General features: G+C 35.7%; 1 protein-coding gene across 2 annotated transcripts; it reads right to left on the bottom strand.

Annotated features, from left to right (window-relative positions):
- Nucleotides 1-715: 715 nt before the first annotated feature.
- DEG8 (Trypsin family protein with PDZ domain-containing protein) lies at nucleotides 716-18,916 on the bottom strand. 2 transcript variants are annotated; one of them, XM_077393903.1, is made up of 13 exons: nucleotides 18,572-18,916; nucleotides 15,261-15,385; nucleotides 10,023-10,105; nucleotides 9,782-9,880; nucleotides 9,533-9,599; nucleotides 8,909-8,984; nucleotides 8,694-8,760; nucleotides 6,844-7,061; nucleotides 3,684-3,751; nucleotides 1,989-2,068; nucleotides 1,471-1,557; nucleotides 1,197-1,304; nucleotides 716-1,070 (listed from the first exon to the last, which is right to left on the bottom strand). In XM_077393903.1, the coding sequence occupies exons 1-13, from the start codon at nucleotides 18,739-18,741 to the stop codon at nucleotides 939-941; spliced, it is 1,380 nt and encodes a 459-aa protein (XP_077250018.1). In that variant the 5' UTR covers nucleotides 18,742-18,916; the 3' UTR covers nucleotides 716-938. The 2 variants fall into 2 exon arrangements, with proteins under 2 accessions (XP_077250018.1, XP_077250019.1); XM_077393904.1 differs by having other exon boundaries at nucleotides 15,272-15,385; nucleotides 18,572-18,736.
- Nucleotides 18,917-22,441: the final 3,525 nt, after the last annotated feature.

Below are 22,441 nucleotides of genomic sequence, written 5' to 3'. Positions count from 1 at the left end.
TATGTGTTTTTTCTATCGTTTCTGAAACACTTCTAATGTGTTTACTAAGACGTTTCTCGTACAATTTTCTAATGTTTTCTCGTTTCTCGTCTCCCCTAATAATTTTTTCAAGCATTTCACGTTTCGTTTCCTGAATTCGTTTCCCACCCTGGTAACTATGGTTTAAAGTAATGTGCAAGTAAACACAAGATTATGGCTTTAAAATAAAATAAAAAGTATATAAAGATACCAAAACTCTTAAGTTGGTTCTGTGATCCACTGTCCTTGGTATTCTTAGGCATTATATACAAAAGCCACGCTTTTGGAGAATAATTAATCTTATATTGGATGGAACTATATTCTCAAATTTTAAAATCTCAGAATTGTAACTTTGTGGATGCTTACTAGTTTTAGGATTTGTCTGAGCCAAGTTTTCTCACCAAATAAAATTGTGGAAACAATGAGACTTATTTCTGAGTACAAAAAAAGCGATGGTTAATGCATCTTGGGATATCAAGTTTTCTTGCAGGTAGCTGGATTTTTATTTTAATTAATACTCTCTGCTCACATCTCATCTTGTAAAGATCTGTAGGAGAATATTACTAAGAAAATTTGTGGAAACAACACTTCAATGCCTTCAGGAATAGCCTCGTGAAATCGAAAAAGAATCATTTAAATGATTTTACATTATTAAATTATTGCCAATAAAAGAAATAATAGTTTCCAACAATCAGAATCAAGAACTAATCAGGATGGTGATTTTATATTAAACCCACCACCACCTGCCTCTACATTTAACATTTTTCTTCAGCTTTCCGTTTTACATAATCAAGTATACAGCATAAAGATCTACCAAAAGAAGTATGCAGCATAAAAATAAAATAAAAATACCCATTAATTTTCAAGGCTGAAAAAGTAGATGAAATTGTTTGATGGGAAGAGATACCAGGCATTCATTCTCATGATCTATCATTCTGCTCTAAAATAAGAGGCAGCTCCAGATTCTCACTGCCCCTCCGAATTTTTAGCAGAACTTTATCCCCAACACTGTAGTCCTCCAAAACCTTGGATAACTCTGCTTTGCTTCTTACCTGCCCAACCAAAAAGGACAAGAAAATCCCTCACCAAAATTTTGGAATCTTACAAATAACAAAAGAACCAAATAGGAAAAGAATGCAGAAAAGTAAGTTGATTTGAGTGGATAAAATATAACTTACGGGCTTCTCGTTGATTGCAATGATGATGTCCCCAAGGATTATATTCCCTGCAAAACCTCTCGTAGTCGGAAGTAGCCCCACTTTGGCTGCTACACTATTTCCAGGAACCTAGTGCATACAAATCAGAGATGAAATGATAAGCTGTTTTGATTCCTAAGAGAAAGATTAATGAATAAATTCAAAAAAATTAAATTATATAGGAAAACAAATATTTTCAAGAAAGCCAATTCTGACACTATAAGAGCTCAGGGATTTCGATAATAGTGGTACATACCTGTAGGACAAGAGCTCCATTTCGAACATTTAGTTGATTCGCAACTAGGTCTGGAGCTATGTCAACATTCAAACCCGCACGAACAACCTGATATAGATGAACCATGACAATAGCAATGAGAATAAAGGAGATGCTTAATAGATTTAGTCATCTCTTGCTTCAAAAAAAATATATATATTTAGTCATCTCTCTGATACAAAATCCAAATTCTCTGAGAGTTGACATGTGGTAAAGGTGATGAAAAGAAAGGAGAGATTTTGCCAATTACAGAGTTTCTTACAAGCCACTTACTGCAAGTAGTGAAAAGTCATCGAGTTTCAGGTCTCTGAAATCAAACTGATTTCAAATTATCCTTGAGCCAGATATGGATATAGGAGGACTGTAATTTAGATTTGGTGAAACCTCAATTTACAAGTCTTCCAGTTTTACTACGACTAAAATTGACAAGCAGTTAAACAACATGGATGGATATATGGCAGAAGGAAAATAACAACCAGAAAGATTTAATAATAACTCACTTTGCCAAACTGGATCAACTGAGGTACTATTTTAAGCACTGTTGAGGATGGGATGGCAAAGCCAACTCCTGCCGATGTCCCTGCCATGCCAACAATTGTCTTCAGGGACGTGACAAAATTTATAAAGAGAAGCAAAACATGTGTTTCATGCAGTGTCGAATAGATACAGCTATTTGCTTTTTATTCCTTGAAAACGGTTTCCAATATATCATACTCATACATAACATTTTTTTGCATTGGGTAAGGTTTCTTTTAGTGCCAGTAATGTCTTGGACAAGGTAGTTAGGGAAATTGTGGTGCACAAGTGCTTAGATTGGGAGAGGCATGAACCTTTTGGCTTAACCAGCTTGAAAATGCAGGAAGCGAGAAGTTCTAAAGAAAGTAAAGGGGGAAAATGTGGTAAGCATCATTGAAAGCCAATATGAAGCATGTAATAAGTTTCATTGGAAGCGAACAGTAAGTGTATAAAAAGAGTAGGGATATAATAGGTTCGGATTAAAGTATGTAAGAAATGTCAGTAAAGAAGACGTCACGCCTTATTAGAATTACAAGTTTTAAGGATTTATAGTTTCAAATATTTTATTGATATAGATTAACTACCAGGTTTATGGAAAAAGATTCATATATAAGTTTCCTTTGAAACTTAGGATGAGTTTTAAAGTTTTAAATACTCTTTTAAGCACGCTCCGAAGCGAGTTTCTCATCCAACTAAGAAGTTGCCATTAGCTCTTGTTAGAAACCCCAATGGGGTGTATTGCAGTGCATGCCCCATCCTTAGCAAGGCCTAATAGATAAATGGTTTGGATCATTGAAAAAGTAGCCCCCACTTGATCTTTTGCATGCCCATATTTTTCCATGAAAAAATATGAACATGTATAAGATAACAACTCACCAAATGAAAGGGACTCTTTCCCATATTAAGGCCTGAATACTTAATACGAAGTAATTGTCATTCTATTAACAAGAGAATTCTTCAGTGCACAGAAAAAATATGAAATTCTCAGCTTGAAATTTTTTACTGTACATCAACAATAGCCTACAGCCTACTGATGATTCTTTAAAACCTGACTCATTTGTATTTTTTTTAATGGCAGAAATATTATGTTGGTTGCCATAGATTATGTGGTCTGCCAAAAACCTTCTCAACAGGACAACCCTATTCAGAAATGTTTTTGGAGAGGAAAAAATATTTCTAAAATTTCTCTGACTCGTTTGGCTCATTTGGATTTTTTCAGTTCAGTTGCATCCTTTCACACATTTATTCTGCTAAGCTTGAACATGAAACACAAAATATAAAAACAAAAAATCAAATGACAAGCATGTGCAAAGTGCAAATATAGAGACAAAAATAAGCAATTTTATATTTATTACAAGCAAAGACTCCAGTCAGTTGAGATTATCCTTTCGAATGCATGCTAGTCATGTGAAAGGAGTGCCAAACATACTTTTTTGCATCCTAGTCATGTGAAAGGAGTGACAAACATACTTTTTTGCATGCTAGTCATGTGAAAGGAGTGCCAAACATACAACTAAAAACCGACAATCAAAGTGGACTGAAGAGTATAGGCAAACACAAGAAATGCCGTGGCTTTACATTGCTTTACATTATTATTTAAAAGATCACGTGTACCAGTTAAACTTCCAAAATTTGAATGCATGCAAGTCAGTTACTATAATTGAGAACAAGGAATTTACCTGTCTGGGTAAATATAGCTGTGTTAATCCCAATCAAATTTCCTTTGGAGTCTAATAAAGGACCACCACTGGCAAGGAACACCAAAACAAGAATTAGAGTCAAGTTGGAAATACAGCTAATAAACTGCAAAAACATCAAGATGCAGCTTCAGCTCAATATTTTCTTTTTCTTTTTGAATGGCGTAGCGAAGATGCGAATGCTTAGATGGATGTGCGGCCACACAAGTTTAGATAGAATTATAAATGAAGACATTTGTAAAAAGGTGGGGGTGGCACCAATGGAGGAGAAGATGAGAGAGTACCACTTAAGATGGTTTGGACATATCCAACGTAGGCCTTTGGATGCTCCAGTGAGAAGAGGCGACTCGTGCCAAATTGATGGAGTAAAAAGTGGTAGGGGCAGACCGAAAACAACTTGGGTAGAAACAGTGAGAAAAGACTTGATAGCTAGGAACATAACAGAGAACATGACCCTGGATAGGATAAAATGGAAGAAAATGATCCACGTAAAAGAACCCAACTAGAACCAGGATTAGAGCCAGGCAGATTCCTTTTACCTTCTTCATGATTTTTTCTAAAGGATTCATTTAGCCAGCCCCAAGTAGTTTGGGACAAAGGCTTTGTTGAGTTGAGTTGAGTAGAGTTGAGTTGAATGGCAAATGAGAATTCATTGAAAAAGAGACTGAGGATGTCCCAAAGAGTACAAAGTAAGAAAGGAACAAGATCCGGAAAATTTTCAGAAATCAAAGCTGCTAGAGGAAGAAAATCAAAGAGCTCAATACTTATCCTTAAAGACACCCTCTATAGCCAGTTTTCCAGCCTCTCCATTCATTGATCGCCTGATGTGGTTGAAGGAGATCGAGGAAGATCCAATTCTATCCTGAATCTCATCATATAGAGCGGCAAATCTCCAAGGGGCAATAAGAGAGCCTCTAAGCCACCTAATTACATTGAGAGAATCCCCTTCCACCACCACCTTATTTAGATCTACATCGTGAAGCAACTTGATGCCATGATGGATAGCACGAACTCTCACCTCATTAGCGTCAGCCACTCCTAAAGGACCACTGAAAACCCATATTACTACTCCTTCGTTCCTCAAAAGGCCTCCAATCTCCGAAGGCCCCAGATTCCCCAAACTTGAGCCATCAACATTAATGAAAATTTTGATGAAAACATGTTATTACTTTCTTGTTTTGTTCTAACTCCCTCATACTTTAAGTATGAGAAGTCATATGAACTCTAATTCAACTATGAACTGTATTGCCCGAGTGGGAAGTAAATGCAAGAAGCAATGCGGGAAGAGAGGGGACTAATGGAAAATGCAATAAGAACGCATTAAGAAATCAATAGCGAAAGTAAGAGGAAGTTAATGCAGGGTAAGCATAGCGGAAGGGTTTAAAGGTGATAATACAGGGAAAGGGAAGGAAAGGTTGTTGAAAGGGTTGAAAAGGCAAGTTAAAATTGACGGAAGGGCTGTTAGAATGATTAAAAGGGCTATGGAAGAGGCCTAATCTTTATCGTTAGTATGATGGAGGGCAAGGTGGTTGAATTAGAGAATGGTGGGGCAAATTATGAAGGTTTCTTATGGTAGGAGGTGGTTGTAATTCTTGATTTCAAGAATTGGAAGTTATGATGGTTAAAGATTGGTTATTCTGTTAAAAGAGATGGAATCTTGGGTTGTTTTCAAGTGGATTCAAGATGCAAAAAGAGGTTAATTAAAGATTAGGGAGGTGATTTAAGAACTAGATAGGAGGGTTCGGTTATACTTAGGAAGGGTGAAAGTAAGCTAATATGGAGGAGAAAAGTTGGCCGTTAGGCAGGATTCAATTGACTGATGGAAAAAAAGAGGTAGGCGGTTTCTGGGATGAAGCATGGTGGGTTTAAGGTTGCGGTTTGCATGGCTGTTAGAGGAGGCTGGTGCATGGACTGAGAAAAGCTGGACTGGTTTTAGATGGCTGGATTTTAGGCAGGTGGCAGCTGAATAAGGTGAAGGTTACGGTTGGAATGTTAGAAGAGCTGAAATAGGAAGTTAAGGGGTTTGCTCTCATGTTGGTGGAAACCTGCAGGGATTTGGGAAGGTTTAGGCTTGCGCAAACTCCAAGGCAAAGGACATGAACCTGCAGGTGAGATCGATTGGCTATCTGGGTAGTGGTCTCGGATGAGACTTGTAATCAGCAGATGAGGAATCCTCTGTTGTTGATCGTGAGAGAGGCTGTTTGTGAGTGAAGATCAAGAGAACCTCTAGTGAAAATCGACTTTGCTTCGGCAACCTTGAGGGATTGATCAGGACGATCGATGGAGAAACTTCTCCAAAGCATAACGTACTTTATTGATTCATATTCGAATGCATCAAATGGTGTACATGGATGATGTATTTATAGAATTGCATGGAGATTCCTAATTCTAGTCAAATGAGGAAAAAAAGACTGAACTAACCCAACCCTTTTGGACGCCCAACGCTTGCAAATTCCAACAAAAATAAAACTCCTAAAATATCTAAAAATATTCCCTACTAAAATTCGTCCAACTTGGAAATCCTACCACAACTAAAACAATGGCTATTTTAGCCAATAGGAAATTAACACATAAAAATAAAAACTAATTCAAATAAATTGTGGGAATCCTACCACAACTGAAACAATGGCTATTAATAATTAAGTTTACTTATTAATAATTTTTACTGTTTTAGAGTAGGTAGCTACTATATTATAAATATATCTTATTAAGTTTACATATTATTTATTTTTTATTTTTTTTGAATGGTTACATATTATTTATTTTTATCTTACAAATTTTTTATTTCTTATATTTTATTTGATCATCTTTTTAAATATTAGCATTATAAATTTTATTTCGATCATTTACTTTTTTTTTTAGAAATGTTTAGATTTTCATTAGTAATTTTTTTATTTTACTAAAAATAATAACATGATAATAAGATAATTGAGAAAATGAACTGAATAAAATAAGTAGAGAATGTAATAAAATAAGTACAGAATGTTTGCACAAGAAACTGAAAAATAATAGAGACAGTTCCCTGAAGATAGTCTAACATCTACTAGCTTTCAAAATGGAAATGCCTTCAATTGCTCTAAATTTACTCAAAGAAATGTTATGACTACATTGTACAAATCAAACTAAAAATTGCTAGACAAACCTGTTTCCTGGATTGATGGCTGCATCTGTCTGAACACCGCCAGCAATTGTGACTCCAGCTTGACTAAAAATTTCTCGATTTAATCCACTAATAACCCCAACAGTCAAAGTGTGGTCAAAACCAAATGGATTTCCAATAGCTAGACACTGCTGACCAACTCTTAGAGCAGATGATTGCCCCACCTTGATTGGCGTCAAAAGATCTTCTGGGGTTGCCACCTAGCAAATTATAAAAGACAAGGCATCCATTCTATATAGTTCAACCAAATGGAAAATAACAATATATGTATCTCAAACTTAAGAAAAACAAAGGATAAATTATTTCATTAAGCAAAACAATAATGTATAAAAGAATGCTTTTTCTTTGATTTTTTGAGACATTTCATGGAAAATTCTTACCAGAATTTATAGACCAAATGAAATAGAACAATACAATTTGAGTACAGAATTTTCAGGTTGATTGGAAATCAATTATAATAATCAAAAGATTTGGTTAAAAAACATGAATATTGGTCAAATTCCTTAATCGACTAGATTTTAAATCTGTTGTCACTGCACTGGTTTCCTTCAATTAACACGTAATATTTCTTAACATGAATCAAAATCTGCTTGGACATGGAGAATTCTTCAAAGCTGGAGCAAGTTGAGAAAATTCCAATATGAAATTGAGGGGAGATTGTGGAAATCAGATGCTCTTTGAAGTCTACAGTATGAACAAATAACTGAAAATATCATTGTTTCATTTATGATTGCCAAAAAACCATCCACTTACAGATGTTGAATAAAAGGTAATATGCCATTGTTGAAAGTCCATGTGCTATGAGACTCAACCATCATCAAGGATTTAATCCCTATAAGGACATAAGTATGTCTCTAAAACTGATTTTTACTGAGATTAAGGAAATTAGCCAACTGCTGAAGCCTATGGTGCTGTTCATCACCTGGATAGAAATCCTCGGATATGTTGTTCCTGGGCTTGGCTATCCTGATTGGATAAGTTTATCATGTAATTATCTTTCCTACTGTTCACAAACTTTATTCTATTAATATATTATCAAAGAACAAAGGTTTTCCCAGATTGCAAGATTATCCAAGGATAAAATAAACCCCGGCTTGCTATCCTCATGGTGAAGAACCCCGATAGCTGCAGAAAATTCGACCCGATTCAATTGTGCATCTCCAAAAAAGAAAAAAAAAAGCCAACCTTGAACATGTAGGTATTAAGAGAAGTTCAACACTATCGACAACATAATCCATATCGACTATGTCATGACTGTAAAGCCAAACTGAGATACAATAGGTCTAAATGGGAGAGTCTACGAAGGCAAATAACATCCTCAAGAAGGTTCCCTCCAAAATAATGGTTACAAGACCTATTTTTCAACCAATATTTTACATGTGTTTCGGTCAAATCACAAAGTCTTTCTGAAGTGAAAGCACAAGAGAAACCACAAACACATCAAGCAAGCCAACAATGTTATTAAGGCTGATGCCAAATAACAGGAGGAAACAAAAACCGCCATCAGTGCATAGAAAAGACAAGGATCCACAATTAACTAAACCTATTTATAATTCCTGGAAGAGAAACTCACTTGATTTGAATAAATGAAAGTTGGGAAGTTAAAATGATCAATTTAAAGGAATTATAACTAGAACTCTTTTGGCACCAGTGCCTTTACATTAAGGGGCATTTGGTATTGTAGAAAATCATATGTGTATTTAATTCCTTCCAAGAAAATAAAGGAGCATTTAGGTTTCTAAGCACTATCATTTACACCAACTTCATGGACTTCCATGAAAAACACTAAAAGTTTTAATGAAGGCAATGGACAGATAAGGAAAATTATCTACCTTCAAGACGACAAGATCCTTGGCACGATCTGCACCAACTAACGTGCCCTCGAAATTCTTTTGTACCCTTTCAAGAAATAAGTAAAATAAGAAAAGTTGGATAGCACAATAACCATCCATAAGAGCAACAAGTTCAAGGTAGCTGAAAGAAACTATCATCAATCTGAACACCACATTAAATATTTCAGCAATCAGTCCAGGTTTGAGAACCTCACCCTTCCGACACAAGAATGTTAACCCGCGCAACAACTTGACCCGGGCTCGGATTCCTAGAAAGAGCATTACCAACCACTGGACAAGATGCACATAAAGATGCCCAATTTAGAGCATAGTCATAATGAGAAACATCTAAACAATGATCATTGTATTAAAATAACTATCCATCAATATCCCAACATTCATGATACAAATCAAGAAGAGATGTTACTCTCAGAATCAACTTCTTTAAGGAAACATAACTGCTCATTTTTTTTGAATGATCATAAGTGCTATTCAATAAGCTTAAAAAAGAAGCATGGTAAAGAGCATGGTTTTAAATTTCGACTGAAATTTTGGATTTCGGCTGGGGTCGAAATTGTAACATTTTTACTGAAATTTAAACAAAAACCAAAATTGCTACCGAAATTTCATTTTCGGCTGAGGCAGAAACCGAAACTGAAATTTCAATCCTTGGTAAAGAGTACACAGCCTCCAAAGAAGCATGGTAAAGAGTACACAAAGATACTCAAGGAGAACTTGTTGGCATTTTGTACCAACTAATAAGAAAAGGTACACTAGATAATGATATATGCCAATCCAACATTGGTGACAAAGCACCACATTAGCTCAGTAGCTCTTACCATGATAATTTGTCACAATGTGCCCCTGTGCATCCCACACTACTCCAGAACCATTTCCTTCAGGAACCTGGTCATGTACATAAAGTATTCACTATGAGACGACACATAAAAATTTAAAACTCAGATAATAGTGCCCCATCTAGTTCATAATATTAGTGTTGCATCTGTAACTAACTCAAATGCTGCTTAAAAATTAGAAACTTTCATTCTAGAAAAGTCAATGTGTGATTGTAAAATTAGAAAGCATACCTCAACAACACCTGTTACATTAAGTTGAGGCCGCAATGTTACATCAAAGATGTTGACAACGGAGTAAGTGTTCTTCTCAAAAAGTTTGACAACCCTTTCCTGCCAAGTAGAAATGAATTAAATTTACCTGCCAAGCAAATTAAACAATAAACAAGGTGTATGTAATAGAATGAATCCATCAAAGGATCATTTAGGGTGAATAAAAAAGAGACAATTATGAATGATATAATTGAGAACCAACCTCGGAAGGGAAGAGTGCTCCAGACGTAAAAACAGGAGGAGTCACTTCTTCAATCGTCATAGAGGGATCCCCCAACGCAAGAGCTATAAATAAAAACATGATCAGAAGCAATATATGAATATGGAAGAGCTATGGGTGTAGGGGTCAGAGGAGTGTTGAGCTATGTCAGAAATATTGTTCTTGGGAATTTCTCGGCAAGGAAAAATCTGGTGATATATTATAAAAAATATATTTTTTTGGGGTTTACATTAGGAAAAAAACGATAAAAATTAAATTATTTAAAAATTATATAAATATATAAAATTTAAGAAAATATAAAATAAAAATATCATGATAATGATAAAAATGAAAATATTGCTATATTTTTAAAGTCTCGGTATTATTTTGGGATTTTGTCGTTTTATCAAAATGTCGCGACAAAAACGCGATATTTTAAAAATATCGAAGAAATTTGTGACAGGTGTTGAGGAATGGTATGAGGGTGAGAAACCAAGTTTACACGGGTCCGATGGGCTTCTGAAGAGAAGATTTCAACACTCTTGATGGACCTTTGAATTTTTAAGAATTTTTGGAGGTTGTTTATGGGTGGAGGATGATTTAACTAACTCAATTGTGTGGGCAATGGAATCAAATCAGGGCCCGTGGAGATTAACAAATATTATCTTGGAAGTGTGGGACTAGTGTCATGAAACTGTTATGTCGTTTTAAGCACATTCCAAGGAAAGCAGATGAAGCTACATAGCTTCTTGAAATGGAGGGAGCTGATAGAGATGCGGCATAAGATGAATCTATACAAGAGATTTTCCAAAGCAGTGTAGGAGCTGATTGAACTGATGAAAATCAACTAGGGTCTTCAAGTAGATGGAATCCAATTAAATCGAAAGTGAATTTTGAAATCACAATTACCTTAGGACTGTTATAAAGATGATCAAAAACCTTTATGACAGATTTTTAACCCAGGGAATTTCTGACCAGATCCAAGGATCCGATCTGTTAGTAAACTGTAAAAACCAGCATTATTTACCATTGAGATTAAAAAGTAATCAAAGCGAAGAAATCTAAAGAAATCTGATGGTAGGATTTTGGATCAAATTTGAGTAATCAGGAGTTGAATGAAAAACTTAGAAAATTATCCCAACAATGTAAAGAAATAAAAATTCTTAATAAAACAGCTTTGCCATTCAAAACAAAAACAATGTAAAGAAATAAAACAAGAAATTTTTGGAGATGCTTGTAGGAAACAAGAAGTTGACGTTCAAGAGATCAAAAATTACCTTTGAAGAAGAGATAGAATAAGGATAGATAGTTACCAAGGCATCACACCAAGGTATCCTAGGGGATCACACCACTAGGTATAATCAAGGCATCAGACCAAGATCAAAAGAGACGACAACTCATTCACGGTTGCAATCGCAATCTTCAAATTTCATTAATATTCATCGTGCATAAAATGTGGACGTAGGCCTACATATATAGTCTCACCACACAAATTCTAAATGCTTTCTCCCGAGTTGCGTGGAGAGTTTCCTTCGAAGCTAAACTCTATGTAAATCTTGACTAAACAACTTCTCTTATACTTCTATATTTAGGACGGATGAACTGAAATACAAACAATCCTATCAACTTCAAATAATTAAAAACAGCAACAATTAAGGATAGAAACTAATCCTAACATGAATTGACTTAATAAAGGTAGTCTAACCCAGTTAGGAAACTGACGTGCTTCAACTTTTAACCAGAAATTAGGCAAAGAACTCCTTTACACAAGCAAAACTAAAACCCATCTTACAACCCCCCCCCCCCCCCCCCCCCACCACCACTGGGTCCTAAACCACCACCACCTTACCCAAGCTACGAAGATCCAAGAAAGAGTTAAATTGCCAATTTGATATTTGACCAAAGAGAAAAATGTCACAATGACAATTTAACCCCTCTAGTTCTCTGATACTGGACATCATTTTAATTAGACTTTTCTTATCTCTTACGCTTATCTATATGTTTGTATTTCACTAGGTTGTATTCGGATCGTCGGTTGTTTGTATGGATCCTATTTAGATGGCTGCTTTGATGATCGGTTGGATCTTTTTGGGCTGGATTCGGTTTATATTTCTGTCACTGTTATGATGTGTCATGGATGCTATGTCCTTTGACTGGTTGTATGCACTCTATGTATGCCATTTCACATCATCTAATTATATATATATATATATATATATATATATATATATATATATATATATATATATATATCTTTTTGGTTTACAGTGCGGTGTGCTTCTCCGTTCTCCTCTGTAGCAACTTCACTTGGAAACGTAGTAGGGGTTGCGTGCGCCTCACGGGACCCACTTGAAGATGGATTGGCACAACTTCTCTTGGCCTCCCTCTTGACGTGAATGTTCCACATCAAGAGATTCAAGGCGGTCACATCATGAGCCAAGCTATTCCGCTGTAGGCTGTTTTGTGCTTTTTTATTTTCATTTGTTTGTTTTGTTTCTCTTTTGCTGGTTGGTTTGGTGGGGACATCGCCTCCCCTCCCATTGTATTGCTTTCCCACAATATTAAGGGATCCTACCATTACCTTTAAAAAAAAGAGTATGCATATATAGACATATCAATGCATGAACATCCATATACAAACGTGCATGAACGTGTGCAAAGACATGCACATATGGACACATAAACAAACAATCGACACACACACACACATACATATGTGTGCATGATGGTACAAACACACACGCGGATATATATGAGTCAAGGCTCAAGCAATATTGTGCACATATGTAGAAATTGGCAATAAGTCATCGCATAAAAGAGTAGGCTCCCAGCATTTTGAACAAGAAACTAAATTAAAGACAGATATGGAAGATCAGCTCATGAATTCAAAGGACTTGGTGTCTCTTTACAAAGGTTTTCATAACAAATTACAATATAATAAAGGAATATAATATATTGATGGAAATTTAAAGGATTTCTAACAAAAATAAATAAAAGTTGAAATAAACAATCGACTCCATTAATCGATAGATTGGATAAGGATAACTCACATATAAAAGAATTTATAAACTAGCATGCATAAATGATAAAGTATTTTTGGAAAATATATTTTTTCCACTATTAAAAATATAAGTTTTCTTATTTCTAAAGTATTTTATAAAAAAAAAAAAAAAAATTAACTCGCTATAATAAAAGGGAAAAGTGAGCGTACTCGGTCGAGTAGATAAGCTTATCTACTCGGTCGGGTTAAAAATAATGGGGGCCCACATTTTTGGGGTGATCCAAACCATTCATTTGAAAGGCCCTTACCTAGATAGGGTGTCCACAAAAAATCAGCCCCATAGGATCATCCTAACCCATCCAACAATGGAGGGAAAAATGGGCAGATTTGTGGACAAGCTGTGTTTGTCCATTTTTCCCCATTTTTCCCTCCACTGTTGGATGGGTTAGGATGATCCTATGGGGCTGATTTTTTGTGGACACCCTATCTAGGTAAGGGCCTTTCAAATGAATGGTTTGGATCACCCCAAAAATGTGGGCCCCCACTATTTTTAACCCGACCGAGTAGATAAGCTTATCTACTCGACCGAGTACGCTCACCTTTCCCATAATAAAATTAGAAGGTAACATGCATACACGATTAGTTTTTAGTCAAAAATATACTTTTCCCAATTTTCAAACCTATAAATCTATGAAAAACGAAAATCGTGCACTAATCTATGTGCAAATGCATCAAATCAATAATTAGTTGATACATTTGCCCCAATAAAGTAAGAAACAAGCAAAAAAACATAAAATACGCATTAACCAAGAAAAAAATGTGAAAGCCAGGATTCTCGATGCACTCTGGTAAAAAATTTGACATGTCACTATCAACCAAAGTTATGTAATTTACATACTAAAGTGATAGCATTTCGATCAACATGAAGAAAATGTTACAAAATTTATACATGTTGATTGAAAGATTTCATGTTGGTGGAGATGGAAACGAAAACATGCCAGCCCTTGACATTTAGAGCCATAAGAAACACGGGCAATTCTAGAAACATAGCCAATAGGTGGGTTGGTAACTTGGTACCATGAAATGCTCCGTGAACCTTGCTAAATTAGAGAATGCAGCCAATGCCAAAAACCTCAAAATCATTATAATAGAAAGCGATACCACAATGACAAGACCCACAAGTGTTGGCTAACAATTCCAAGTCAAAATAGCACTTAAATGGGAAGGTTTCCCAGCTAATCTCAACTCCACTGAGGATACTGCAAAGTTATTGCTAAGAGTTATCGACTCTGTGGATGAAACAGAGAATACAGTAGAACAAGGAAAAACATCGAGCAGAAGCATCAACAAAATATCCTTAACTTTATACCCATTGCCTCATTCCTCAACCAGTTCACTGATTAACAGCCTACATATTGAGTACTATTTTTTTTTCATTTCCTCGGATATATTACAGCAACATGACTTTGGTGATAACTTTGATAAAAACAAGTATGAATACCCACTCCAGCCAAGACCATTTTCAAAAATTCAAGCAACCAATAGTCAGACCATTCGCGAAGAAGCAAATTCCAGGGAAGATAAACTTGCACGTTATGGCATAAATCGTTTCTTTTGATCGCTATCAGCACATTATTGTAGACCTTCATACTTCTTTTACCATAAGATAAAGAAAGTTATAATAAAACATTGTTTGAAATGGGGGAAAATATATATATATATATATATATATATATATAGAGGAATATGTTCGTGCGCTCAAGCTCTAATAGGAAATGGTGCGCTTGAGTGCACCAATCACATGGGTCCCACAATTTCTGTGAGGATCCAAACCATTCATTTGCAAGGGCCTATCATAGATAGGGTGTGTACCAAAAATCAGCTCCATTGAATCATCCTAACCCCTCCAAAAGTGGAGGGCAAAAATCAGCTCCATTATATCATAAACATTAACTCAATCAACAATTCACATCCAAGTCTAAGATGTTGATCTTTATTCAATCATACAAAAGAATTCTATTTTATTCCAAATACAAAACAGAATTCTATTTCTTCCAAGAAATATCTAAATTCTTACACAGGCTACGACCCACTAGACGATTATGTTTCACTCGTTTAGTTCCAATATGAAAGTGATTAACATCCAAGCACAAAGTCCTGAATAAAACATAAATCATAATACATTAAGTTTAAAGAGAGCACAAAGGAGTTTGGGAATAACAGTGCTGAACAGTGCAAACCTGAAAAGTACCTTGAAGGAGAAGAAAATAAATAGATGACTGATGTCGCAAACAGCCGACGTGTTGTGAAGGGAAATTTTTTGAAGATTTTTTCACCCAAATCCTTGTTACAATCTTCATCCAGCCTAGGAGCATCAGAAACATGAAAAAAACATCGATTATCACTAACGAAAATAAGGTTATTTTCAGAACATAATTATCAAGTTAGCTCTAGCCACCTATGAACTACGAACTAAACTAAGAAATTAACGAACTAAATTTAGCCCATAGTTGTCAAAGTAGAAAGCGAGTTCGAGAAGCGACACGGGAGCGGGAGCGGGAAGCGAGGAGTCTAAAAAAAGGCAATACGAGAAGTGAAAAGTTCTAAAGAAAGTAAAGAGAAAATGTATGAAAAGCATCAATGAAAGTCAACATGAAGCATGCGATAAGCCTCCTTGAAAGCAAATAATAAGTATAAAGAAAGAGTAGCTCTTTAGTAGGTTAGGGAGGGTTAATTAGGTAAGGATTAGGAGTAGTAAAGAAAACTTCATAACTGGTTAGAATTGCAAGCTTTAGGGATTATAGTTTCAAATGCTTTATTCATGTAAATTTAGTATTTAAGTTTTTGGAAAAAGATCCGCATAAGTTTCATTTGAAACTTAACACAAGTTCTTAAGTTTTAAATATGCTCCTTTGGTACAATCAAAAGGAGAAAACACTTTCTTTGGAACAAATTCACATAAATAGGAAGCGTACTCTTGATTAAAAGGAAATGCGTAGGACGTTTGGGAAGCTTGTTTTCCCTAAGGCTCTGTTTGGTTGCTCGAGGGTGTCTCAGACAGTAGTAGAATAAGAAGTCAAGGGGGGGAGACAAGCATTTGATTTGTCTAGAAGAACAGCGGAATAGTGGTACGTAGTGTTTGGTTGCGCGGTAGTTCTCTAGGAGAGTAGTAGAAAACATAAGGGTTTCATTACCAAAATAGAGAGAGAGAGAAAAGAGAGAGGGAAGCGAGAGAGAGAGAGAAAAATAGAAAAGAAAAGACCTTTTCCACCATTCTTCTACAAAATATTTTACTTTTTGGTGAAATTTGGTTGGAAGATGAGTAGAGGGAACAATAGTGCCACATGGGCGCCAAGTGTGCAAAAAGCAATAATGATGTCTAGAGCCTGTCGGGGAGTCAAATCAAATGGAACTTGAATGCAATATTGGCTACCAGACATGGAATAGCATTTGATATTCCAGAAATCTCCTAGACTTCTTCTACGGTTTTGGCAACCAAACAACCCCCTATGTTTGGTTGCACAAAAGCCGGGATAGTTTTGGGGTTTTGCTTTGCATTTGGGTGCCACATCAGCAAAATCTCTTGTTTGGTTGCCAATGTAACATCAAAATCCCTAGAGAATGCCAAACAAGTTTTATAGGTAATTGCATGTCTGGAAATGTGGCATCCATGTCCCCTCCTTATACCTTCCAAGCCTAATTTCTCAAAAAGGTAGAATTTGGCTTGGGCAAAGATGCTTTCTCTATTTCTCTCTCTTCCCTCTTTCTCTTCTCTTTCTATATTAAAATGACACCCCCACCCACTATTCTACGATTTTGGTAACCAAACACCACTTATCACTATTCTACTACGTAAATTCTTGGTAAATCAAATGTTTGTCTCATCCCTGTTGACTACTTACACCACTTATCCACAAGGTAAACTACCTACAGCCAAACAGAGCCTTGATTTGAGAAGCAAGAACATAGCTTACGAAGCGAGCTTCCTCATCCAACTAGGAACTTTTTGGTAACTATGATCAAGCCATCGCTTTTGTTTTCACCAGGAATACAGTGATTAGCGAATCATGTGGATCAACTTGACCGCAAGTATAAGAAGATGAAAATGTGGAGAAAATGTGAAGAAAACCCAATGCAAACTTGGGTGTCTTTAGATTATATTTATAGACACCATTACAAGTAGTTTACATAAAGGGATTTGCTAGGGTCCATCGCAAAAGGCATTTCGCGGCTGGTCTGTCGCATGTCAGACCAGCCACCTCGTGAATGGAGACAAGAGCTGTCCATTCACGAGGTGGCTGGTCTAACATGCGACAGACCAGCCGCGAAATGCCTTTTGTATGGACGCTAGCAATTCCCTTGCATAAAACACATAAGAAACATGAGCTTAACAGCCTACAACCATGGTTTGAAATTTCGACCAAAATCCGAACCGAAATTTCGGATTTCGGTCAACACCGACACCGAAACGACCGAAATCCAAAATATCCAAAACGTACAAAATTTCGGTCGAAATTTCAGAAATTTGGGTAATTTTGGTGAAATTTCATAAAAAATATTAATTTTTTATTCCTTTACAAAATTTCAGCCGAAATTTCGGCCCAAAAAAACAACATTTCGAGGGTCTTTTCCTAATTTCGGTTTCGGCTAGGGCCAAAATATATGCCGAAACTGAAATTTCAAACCGTGCCTACAACTACTAGTGTTTAAATTTCAAAATTACATAACTAAAAGTATACTAGTATTTAAATTTCAAAATTACATAACTAAAAGTAACTCCCTAATCTACCACCCATAGTTACCAGTGTGGGAAACGAATTCGGTAAACGAAACGTGAAACGGAAATGGGAAATGCATAAAAAATATAGGGGAAACGAGAAACGAGAAAACGATAGAAAATCGTATGAGAAATGTCTTAGGAAACGCATTAGAAGCGTTTCAGAAACGATAGAAAAAACACACATGAAACATAAGGAAAACACAAAATATCTGGTTTTGAAGATTTAGATTTTGTTAATTTCAAATTTCTATTTGAATTTTTCTTATTTTTTTCATTATAATATATGCTATTTTTTTTCTTTTTTAATATATATTCCACAATTTTTTATATATTTTTTCCAAGATGATTTTCATAAGTTCCACACATGTTTCCTACATGTTTCACATGCGTTTTCTACGAGTGTTTCAAACGTTTATCATGGGTTTCAAAGATGATTCACATAAGTTTCTCATATGTTTTCCACGCATTTCGGAAACATTTCTCCAATTTTTTTATCATGTTTCATGAACGTTTCCGAAACCAGGGATGTTTCCAACGCTTCAATTTCAAATGTAAAATCCATTAACAAACACATGTTAGTCCACATTTATGCATACATTACAGAAATGTGTACAAACTACAAACTTACCTACATAATTATCTATAAACATGTGTAACAGTGCAATCAAAATTCAAGAAATTATATGGGAATTTTCCATTTTTGGGTACTTCAGTTTATATTTTGCCCTAGATAGATAGTTGGAGCATTTCTGCTGGTAGAAGTTTACTAACCTTTGAACAGAGATGGGTCGAGAAAAAGCATTATCTGTAGAATCTGATTCTAATTTTCTCTGAGAATAGAAAGATGAAGCTCCATCTAAGAAAACCTCTCTCCGACCAAAACGCCTTGGAGCTCTACAACAGCCAAATTGCAGTGGGGAATTGAAAGCTAAAAGCGGCATTTGTGTAAGAAAATCAGGAGAATTTGAAGAAGAAGAGAGGAAAGTGGAGAGAGGAGTTAGGGTTAGGGTTAGGGTTTTATGTAGTATTGTAAGGGAAACATAATATTTGGGGAAATGATCTTATCCATGGACGAAGGTTTTGCGTAGAGGAGTGAGGAGCGGGGAGCTGAGATATCTTTCAGGATTATTTGTCCAAGGTAGATGATTTTTTCGCCCCGCTGTAGGATAATGCGCCCCACTTTTAACGTGAATAGTGGGCAGACTTTACCGCTTACCGACGTCAATTCACGTTAAAGCGGGCGGATTATCCAACACTGGGGACGAAAACATCATCGCTATTGTGCAAAATGCCAACTTTAAAATCACAAATTGTACGAAAATGCCATTAGTCCTGAGAAGAGTAAGGGAATGATATTTCCACCCCTTTTTGGAGCATTTCCAACCCCATCTTTTTGTCCCAAAATGCGCCATTTGAAGAGTGTTGGCGCGGTTTGTTTTGGATTTTGAGAATCGATTTTGAGTCCAAAACTGATTGTTGGACTCAAAATTCAACTAGGGTGCCACAAATTTTCACCCTATTTTTTAGCATTCCTAACCCATCTTCAAAATCGGAAATTTTCCGAAAATGGCATTATCAGAGCAATGAAATGACAATTCCACCCCGTTTCCGAGCACTTCCAACCCCATCTTTTTGTCCGAAATGCGCCACTTGTCCCTACAAGAGTAATGTCCGGTTTGTTTTGGATTTTGAGAATCCATTATGAATCCAAAACTGATTATTGGACTCAGAATTGTGTTTAATTTTGAGTCCAATAATTTTGGGCTCAAAATCCAAAACTAGGACAGCCTAAGAAAATGATATTTCCACCCCTTTCCTAGGGTGTTCATTATTCGGTTATAACAAAGGTTTAAAATTGCGGTTTCGGAACCGGTTTCGGACCCTCAAATTTCCAAAATTTCGGTCGAAATCAAGTACTACCGGAATTCCATATGGTGAAAATTTTGACCAAATTTTCCGAAATTTCGTTTTTAAATTCCGCTTTAATATTAATTTAATATGGGCGAAATTACTGAAATTTCCGAAATTTCGACCAAAATTCATTAATTTCGGTCAAAATTTCGGTGAAATATTAATTAATTTTTAAAAAACCGGATCTTTTGCTCAAATTTCAGGAAAAACAAAATTTCGGTCCGAAATTCCGAAAGTTCGGTCAAAATTTTGTACCATTTCAGTTTTTATGCATTTCGGTGTCGGTCTCCACCGAAATTTTGGATTTCAGTCGAAATTTAAAACCATGGTTATAACCGAATAACAGAACCGAATTGGTTTGGTCGGTTCGGTTCGGTTTTTTTCCTTTTCGGTTCGATTTCAGTTATTTTATTTTTTTGGAAATTCGGTTATTCGGGTTCGGATTCGGGTATCTCAAAAAAAACCGATTAACCGAATAACCGAAATTATGATAAAAACCATTATTTTTCTAAGAAAAAGTGATATATGGGCACTCCATAGGATGATCAAAACCGTCCATTTGATTGATCACAACTTAATTAGGTTGTGCTCAAAAAATCATTTCGATAGGATGATCCTAGCCCTCCGATCTAAACCTAGATTTTTTCTTTTTTCCCTCTTTTTCTCCGAATAACCAAATTTTTAATCGGTTCGCTAATTTCGGTTCGCTTTCTGTTATCGAAATTTGATAACCGAAATTATTTCAGTTATCAAATTTCAGTCTATTCAATTCGGTTATAACCGAACGAACACCCCTAGGTCAGCATTTCCAACCCTATTGTCTGTAGAAACTAGTAGCACAGCTAGGAGAGATGAAAGACCAGAATGGCCACTCCCTGGGTGCCATGTGTGCAGCCACTGATCTGACTTTATTATCAAAAGGGCAAAGAAAATAAGTAAAATACAGGAAAAAAAACAATTAAAAAGGATGAAAACGGAAAAGGATGGTGGAAATATCATTTTCCGAAAAGGTATGGAAGAATTTGAAAAATGGGATTAACAAGAGTTTAGGTTCACCTAGTTGAGATTTTTCTTGGAATGCATACGTTGTTAAAGTCCTTTTGGGTGTTCAACATGGATAAATGACTCTGCTAGTAGTGCCCTTATCATTAAGGGTGATATATTCAGTTACCATCAAAGTGCTAGGATGGATTTAAAATAGGAGGTTCCACAATTGGGAGTCTAAGGAATGCTTAAATCTACATCTGTCTTGACATAACGGATTTGGTGAGCAAACTTAGAAAGTACCAATGTTATTCATTATTAAATCATTAGGAATTTACCAAAAGAGCTGTGCATTGTCTGTAAGAGACTAAAGGTTCTATGCGCGCATACAGTAAATCAAATAATCCTAGTGTGATTGGTTAATTTTATTCTAACTTTTGTAGTTGTCAGGGCACACAGAATTCTACTTTAAGATATTTTTGTAGAAGGTCTTGAATCATGGAAGATGTTAAATATAGAGTTGCTTCCACCTTTGGTTCGGAGTTTATTGGATATTCTAAGGCCTTGTGAAATGCCTTGTAGTTTTAAAATTTCGTCTCAGGGTGTTACCTTGTTGGTAGTCAATAAGTCATAGAGAATGTATTGTATATAATGCACATGTGTGCGATATCCTGATAGCTAGGACTTGAGAACATTCACAATCGATAGGCATGTCCCAAAAGCATCCCCTTTGATGATCCTAAGCTCTTCAAATTATGTCCTAGGATAGTTAAAATATGAGAAACGAAACGCATGAAAAAAAAAAATCTCCACCAATGGGGTGCTAGAGCTATCTAAAAAGGAAGATTTTGCTACGTACAATCCATCTAGTGATGACCCACTACATGAATGGTTGGAATGAGCAAACTAGCAAAACAAACTATACCATTGCTACCTACCACCACAAGAATGGCTGGAATGAGCAAACTAGCAAAGCCAAATATACTATTGCTACGACATCTGAGATATGGTTTAAGGGTAACACATATCCTAAGATTGGATTTCGGTCGATTGAGAAAAAGAGGGGAACCTACTTCTGACTACCTTTAAAGAAACAAAAGGACTTCAAATTATCAGAATCAGAAATATAAAAAAAAATTATTTGGCCGACCAAAATTAACAAGAACAACAATCAATGCATTAATAGAGAATAAGAAACTAAAAGGAAAGGCGATGAAGATGATTTCATTGCACTTCAATCATCCGTGTCCAAAGATTAAATTACAAACTAAAGCATAACGGAACTACGAAGAAACGTAAAGATAAATAACTAGATCATTTTTTTAGGAGAGTGATAAATCGACTCCCTAAATTGATAAATCGACTCCCCATGTGTCTTTCTCTCTCCTCTAGGTTAGAGAGAGAAAGAGGAGAGAGATAGACACATGGGAGTCGATTTATCCATTTGGAGAGTCGATTTATCACTGCCCTTTTTTTATGGTCAGTAATCATTTGTCTTGATACATCTCCCCCTTTATATATAGCCTTTCTTCATAAAATTAACCTCTTGTAATAGTTACCTTAATTTGAGAAACATGTTAGAACTGCTTGTAACTTCCAATTTGAATTTTGAATTTCATCCACTAAAAATAACCACCACCATCACTATCTTCTAGGTGACGGATAATTGTCCCATAAATTCAGACCAAACCCTATGAACAATATTTATTAAACAATTAGGCTTGTTACGACCAAGCCTATTTTGAA

The sequence above is a fragment of the Tasmannia lanceolata genome, unplaced genomic scaffold (assembly GCF_043159265.1).
Source record: "Tasmannia lanceolata isolate RefF3 unplaced genomic scaffold, GAP_Taslan_0.1 ptg000013l, whole genome shotgun sequence".
Taxonomy (NCBI): Eukaryota; Viridiplantae; Streptophyta; class Magnoliopsida; order Canellales; family Winteraceae; genus Tasmannia; species Tasmannia lanceolata.
The sequence above is the reverse complement of the archived record's forward strand: the minus strand, read 5'-3'. Positions and strand labels throughout refer to the sequence as shown.